This window comes from Diprion similis, chromosome 11, assembly GCF_021155765.1.
Source record: "Diprion similis isolate iyDipSimi1 chromosome 11, iyDipSimi1.1, whole genome shotgun sequence".
In the NCBI taxonomy this organism is placed as follows: Eukaryota; Metazoa; Arthropoda; class Insecta; order Hymenoptera; family Diprionidae; genus Diprion; species Diprion similis.
The window spans coordinates 7,255,194-7,262,362 of NC_060115.1; the positions used below are offsets into that span (position 1 = coordinate 7,255,194).

The window sequence follows — 7,169 nt, forward strand, 5'->3', positions numbered from 1 at the left end:
ACCTTACTCTTCGTTCTGCTTTTTAATACCCATTCCGTTGAAAATATTGCATGTGGCATGCCCGTAAACCGTTTTTTGGCTCGGATAATTTCAGTACTCACTTCCGGCTCGTCGTCAGCTCGTCGTCAGCTCGTCCTGAAATCTTTATCCTTGCCAAAAAAACAGGCGGCTTACGGGTATGCCACATAAATAGCCATTCTTTTCAGATGTTCAAATGACGGATAATTCCATTCTGTGAGATTCAAAAGTCGAGACTTCCCGCGGAAGGAATATGTTCGCAAAGATGAAACGACGCAAGCATGAATGTCAAATGATGTCAACCGAATATACTCGCGTGCGTGTATCGTTTACATTCTCCTAAATAAATTGAATCTTTCGTAGGCGATAAAAGCATATCTAAAACACTCGCAATTTATTCTTGCGAAAGTTTCTTTATAGTCACCTTTGAGCAGCGATTATTTCGCCAGTGTTTTTGCATTATTATTCATTTATTCGTTACATTACAAACTTGAGCACCTCTGGTAATTTTCATCGATTTGTTGATACGTAGCGCTCCACAAATTTCTGAAGAGTAATTTATAAATTGCAACGGATAAATATATACGGTGTATATAAGTATTTATTTGATAGTTTAAAATCAGCTTTCGCAAACATGTATGTTTATTATCTCTGGTTCATACAGGTTCTCGGTTCGTTATGTCACTAGCGTATTACCTGTTACAAAATAGGCACTCATTGACTTTGCTCGGGACGTCAAAAAATAACAATCAAACTCAGTTGAAAAAGTGGCAGTTTTTTCCTGTTTTTATTTTTCGTTCGGCGACAACGACGGACAAGAGAAGAATAACGAAAATCGATAGAAACTTTCTAGCAGTAGCAACGACGTAGATAATATTTTGCAGCAGTATAACATCGGGTTGAACGGAAGATTACAGAAAATAATATCAGTTATCTTTCGCAGCTTTGTTTGGAATCCTTGTCTTCTTGTCAAACCCTTCTGTCGGTAAGGCTCGGTTCGATTCTGATACGCGATCGGTGAGAATATTTTCCAGCACAACGAATAGGGTTTCGACGAATAGGAATAGAATGAACCCCAGCCCTATTGATAGTACCAGATTCGTCAAATAGTCTCTGATCTGCAAATAGTATTGTTGTTATTAGTGTGAGCTGCATGAATGAACAACTGAATAAGTTCTGCTCTAACTCACGATTGTTGAGTTTGTAACAAAGGCGAGGGTTCTCGCATCCACCGGCCTCATCATTTGAACCAAAGGGTGTACCAGAAAAACTTGATACGAGATCCGACCCAGTGGTTGAAAAAATGGCGAGGATAAGAAACTGGTTACGGACCCTGAAATTAAGGTATATTCACGTTCACGCTTCGTCATTTATATTATTTCGATCAATTGATGGGATCTACCAACCTCCGTAACCCTCGGTAGACGCATAAATGATCCAAGCAACGGCGATCGACCAGAACGGCCGCGACGCCAGAGCAAATGCAGTTTCCAATGCCAGGTTGTATTTAGTGTTGTGAACGTAGTGAGTAGACCCAACACAAAGTAGCATAAGAACACAAGCTACGGCCCAGCTGATCCCTGCGTTCACCTGAAACGCCGACGTATTTAACGAATCAGACTCGAACTGTCATGAAGTTCTATTTAAATCAGAATAGATAAGAACTACTTGGAATCACTTTTGTCAGGTGCCGCTTTCTATTCACCACGTCGTACCCCAAAAGGATTCCCACGAAGTAAGGAAAACCTCGATTATAAGTAGGTGTGTGGAAGTTGAACCAGTCTTTCGATATCATTTTCCTGAAGCAAAAATAATTATCAAAATGATCCTGCCGCTTGATAAACAAGCTATATAAGCATTATACAAATAAATATATTATAATATTGGCTTACCCTTGTTCGACGCGAAAATTCACAAATGTAGTGGAGTAGCCTTCAGTAGCTACGACAAGAGGTGGTATGACAACAGAGATGAGCATTAGGCAGCCAAATAATCGGAAAGCATGTTTAGGCCAGCGATGGAGCGAATACATAATAATCGATGAAATCCAAAAGAGTTGCATTTCTGCAGCCAAGTACCAGGTATGTAAAAGACACTGAAATTTTGCATGATTTCACGGTAATGTAATAATAAAATACACTCCAATACGTGAAAACTATACAACATCGGGAGTACGTTGATTCTTTTTTATAAAGACTTTGCTCCTTGTCCCCGTACAGAGATAATGCACACTTCTAAAATTATTTTACCGCGAAGAGAGAATCTTCCAGTGGCTGAAAAAATGTGTGAGGATAAGGAAAAAATGCATGGCCACAGCGGGTCAAATTTCGGTGTCGTTGTAAAAACAAACACTTTGTCAATGCGCGTGGCATTTCTCTCAGTCCGCGGTCTCTCCGATTAATGGGAAAATTTCGCGGACCCTCAAAAAATGTCTGACAATGAAAGATGCCCGAATCATAACTAGATACATTATTCGAAGCGTCTTCTAGACGTTTCTTAGTCGCGGGTATTGTTGTACTTCCTACTTTATGACAATATTAGATCAATGTTACAGGACATAACAACATTCTGAGAATTGATAATATACGTCAAAAAAGTGATCAATTATTGAAAACTGGTAGTGCAATAAGTGTGCGATTCGGTGATCACGAAAATTTACTTACTATTTCCTCTTTCTTAACAAAATTCTGAATGTACAACAAATTGATCCACCAATTGTCACGGCATTGCTCTGCGTTTGCAGTGACATAAGGACCCCAGAGGGGACTGTCCACGAAGCGATGTCCAAGAAACGAAAAAAACAAGATGGCGACTGCTAAACATGGGGTCATTCTGTAAAGAAAAAATTCATACACACCGGACAGGCGATCGATGGATATACGTGATCTATAGTGCCCAGCTACATTCAAACCAGCAGACTGAATAAAGTTTTCGCGTTCGGGAAGTTAAACCGAATTTGTGGTAAAACTGTAATGGTCAATAAAGTTTTGAAAACTCACCTAAAATAACGATGAAGGTAAAATCTCCTCCAATTAATACGCTTTCCTGCTTTTCTTGCTATGAAAAATGAGCGTGCCAATAAAAATCCGCTCACTACAAAAAAGGTGTCGACAGCAAACACAGCCGCACCAACGTGAACAGACGCCCATGAATTGTGCCACTGTAGAATAATTGCGATCAAACTCTGGAGGACTCGTTACTCGTTGATTCATTGTTATTAACTAGAAATTATTCACTAGACTTCCTTAATCTTATACCTCACTCGTATGACCTAGTCATCGAGAGGTTTACGTTCAACTTACTCTTTCGAAGTGCGCCCGATTGACCGTTGGTACCAGAAGTAAGATGTAGAACTGATGAAAAATCATAACCCAGCCCATGCTTAAAACTTTTATGCCTTGGATTGAAGGCAGCCCTTTTGTTTGGAGCATTTCAAGTGTATGCTCATACAAGGAAAATTTCGAAAAAAATTCCATTGCAGTAGACGCTTCTGCAGGTCTGCGCCTTGTCACAAAATCGCAGACAGTGCAGAATATCGAAAATACGATAAGTGCCAGCATGACGATTCTGGAATGCGTTTACTGGTTATTCTCTAGAGCACACGGGGTTGTCTTCCGACCGTATTCTTCGTGTAAACTCACATCGTCACGATTTCTCCCACAGTGAAATCTCCGGCTTCCACTTGTGCGCACGGTGCTCCGGAAGCTCTGGATCCAAGGTCGCTTACTATCGGTGTGCTCCTGAGGCTGACATTCATGATCCGCTCAGCTTGCGTCTCGTTACAGTAAAGTTGGCAGCCAACTGATGAGAAAATTGTATCATTTACTCCGCTGAATTTCGTGTAAATATCTGCAGAGTCAACATAAACGACACCATGCAGTGCTTCCCTCAAAAATATTTCAATAATGTTACTGAGTTTCAGGTACTTAACGCATGTTTGACACAATTTTTTTCACTCTAGAAATGTTGACAAACCGTGTACCTAAGAATCCATGAAAGTGTTTGAAATTTGTAGGTACAATACCTACATCTGTAATGCTTGAAAAACAGCAGAGATCGAAATTTTCATCCAGCCTATGATATTAGTGTCATTATTGAAATACTGGAACATGTAGGTGTCAAGTCGAGAAATCTGTCAGAAATATTTGAAATAACATATCCTCTACAACCGGATGTATCCGAAATATTTCCAACACCTGCGTATTGCGTCCGTTATATTCGAACACATGGATAACAAGATACATGAGACTGACAATACTTAACCTTTTCTAATGGCAATAAACCTTGATAGGTGAGAACCTTTCATCAGCGATCGCATGTAAAGCCAAACAGATTTGTGCAACTGCTAATTCTAACAGCAAAGACAATCACGGTACTTACGAATATCCAGATACAAAACTTCTTATCTTACCAAGCCAAAGAATTTACGTTCATTTTGATGCAGGCCTTCAGAGTAAGAGTAAGATTCTTTCAATTGGAATTTATTTGTTCGATGCCGCGTGTTGACTTCTCGCCAATCACCTATTTGAATTCCCCATAAACTCCGAGAAAGTCTCTCACAAATAATATGTAATTTATTCTTACTTTGCGTGGTCCATTCCTGGCCGGATTCAGTGGCTTCTGTTACCGCAAGAACTTCAGCCACGCAGGTAGATTTGGATGATTGTACAAAAGATTCGATCACTCTCTTCCATCCCGCTGGTGAATACCGGTCAATATTTGTTGACGATGCCCCCGTTTTCTTTGCATCATCTTTCAAAGATGCGAAAACCAGACTTTGGGTAAAAGCACACAGCAGTACTGCCAAGTGTTCGTTGCGGAAGGAGAACATTCTGCAATTATACAGTTAACGGATCGTAGTACGACTGAATGATACGTTGCTAATCCATAGTTCTATGATTCCATACGGATCCCCACATCCTGGTTGTTGGAGAAAAAAAAACCTGTTTCATGAGTGACCTTCAAGATTTCCAATCAAGCTCCAATAGCCATAACCTGATTATGTGACACTGATTATAGTATACACATTTTTACATAACTATCAATGACCATCAGGCATAGGTATACATATATAATTTAGGTATAGATATATACTACACGTGTATGGCACCAGTGCCCTTCAGTTATTGCTTTATAACTTATACGTATTGGTAAAAATGTAAACGAACCTTCATTCTGTAAAGGTTGACTTTTGAAATCCAGTTTAACACTAACCGTACCAGGTCCCAATACTTTCCGAATCTTCTCACAGTTCAAACAAAACACATGTTCATTGTAGGCACCAGAGATGAAATTTCAAGAATACACACCTACGGTTGTAAGTGATGTGTTCAAATCTTTGGAAGGTATCGGAAGCAAAACGAATTTCACCGAAATTTATCGGACGTGTAATGAAGATTTACCAAGGATCGGGATTGTAGTATTTAAGGGAAAGGTTCGATGCACTTGCTACCCACGAGAATCACTGGTCCTCTAGAGGGTTCATGATTTTTTGTGCAGCTTCATTTGCATTTGCGAAGGACCTTCTATAATGGCTTGAAAAAAAAAACAAAAATCCCTGACCATCTCACAAATTCTATCTTCTGACTCAAGATATCATGAAACTCATGCGTAATATTTCAGATTATAAGTTCTCATATGCATAAAAAAATCGGAAGTGCTAAACAATAATTACCTGCTACGTCTTTCCGATCTTACGGTGCAAAAGTTCGTTTTTGGCGCTGAAAAAATCTTTTTCGTGGTCGCACAGAGTTGCGAATCTTTTTTCATAAACAAATTTGCATCAGAAAAGTACTTCAGGGATGAAAAAATATATGCGACATTTTTGGTGAATTACTTATCACTCGTTTACTTTACACACATATCACATCGAAAACCACTCTTCAAGGGACAGCAAAAATTATCGAGTTTCTCGTTAATTGAAAAAAAAAAATGAAATTCACAAAATTTGAATCTATTAGACCGCCATTCAACTTCCAACAAATTCAGGCAACTTTGTTTTGGTTCCGATACTTTCCGATGACTTCGTTCTTCTTCCGTCCGTTTAGCTTCGTTTCGCTTCGCTTTGGCATAGCGCGCGTTGCCCTATAGATTTGTCAAGAGTCGCCGCTTATCTAGGATGCGCCACCAAATAATATCCTATCGATTTAGGAGTTCGTGAGATAATAACCTGCAAGTTTTCATCTGCCCAAGAAATTTCAGAAAATCCTGTGAAGAGATCACATCACTGCTGTTCTTTTCTTACTCTATTATCGTAATGCAAGTAAAATATTCATTTATCATTAGGCAGAGATTTTGGTGAAATTCTGTAAATTGTTACTAGAAATCTTATAAAAAAATCCTTCCACCAATTTTTGCATTATGATAGTATAGGCCTTGAAAACAACCCAATGAAGGGAAAAGTATCGAACGGAATTTACCAGCATACTTGTGAATTCTGTTTCTTCAATTTCTGAATTGAATATACGTGTTTTTAATAAGAATATATTTATTTCAATCCGTGTATTCGTTTCTATTCGCTTCTATCTGTCTTTTCCTATCCTAACAACCAAAAGAAGATTAAAACGTTTTGGGATTTTTCAATTCGATTCAATCCGGCGAAACACGGCTGAAAAACGGTGATCCGATCAGTATAAAAAAGAATTGAAAAGAATTTTACACGAAACAATTCCTACAATTAGACCTTTGAAAAGGGTGTGAGGTTGATATCATTTTAGATTATTCAGTATGAAAACTTGTCAAGTGATATATTTACAACAATTATTCACAAATCGATACACTGTAAACAATATGTCATGATTTATTTGTTTCAGTAGGTGGCTTTGTTGTTCGGTTTGACAGGCAAGTGTCACGGTTGTTATCGGTTTATTTTTACGTTATATTCAACTTGGAAAATTTGCTTCGATATGAACTGTGGGATGGAACGAAACACTTACCGCCTCCTGTATAAAAATCACCCGGCATCCCTTGGAAAAACCAACAAAAATGAGTCACACACACTTACAGTAAACCCGAATATTTTTTTCAGTGTCTTAGGAGGAGTTTTGCGATATACATTACATTCACAATAGCAAGTCGGATATTGTTAAAACCGCTGTACACGTGTTCAACATAACTTTGGTACGCAAGACATTCTGGACAAAATGCGGAAC

At 38.7% G+C, this 7,169-nt stretch overlaps 1 protein-coding gene across 1 annotated transcript; it reads right to left on the reverse strand.

The window, feature by feature from the left end:
- Nucleotides 1-944: 944 nt before the first annotated feature.
- On the reverse strand, nucleotides 945-4,849 carry LOC124412757 (nose resistant to fluoxetine protein 6-like). The gene is made up of 10 exons (XM_046892876.1): nucleotides 4,603-4,849; nucleotides 3,660-3,867; nucleotides 3,321-3,585; nucleotides 3,018-3,178; nucleotides 2,682-2,850; nucleotides 1,911-2,113; nucleotides 1,697-1,817; nucleotides 1,425-1,608; nucleotides 1,209-1,351; nucleotides 945-1,136 (listed from the first exon to the last, which is right to left on the reverse strand). Exons 1-10 carry the CDS (start codon nucleotides 4,847-4,849, stop codon nucleotides 945-947), a joined length of 1,893 nt encoding a protein of 630 aa, XP_046748832.1.
- Nucleotides 4,850-7,169: the final 2,320 nt, after the last annotated feature.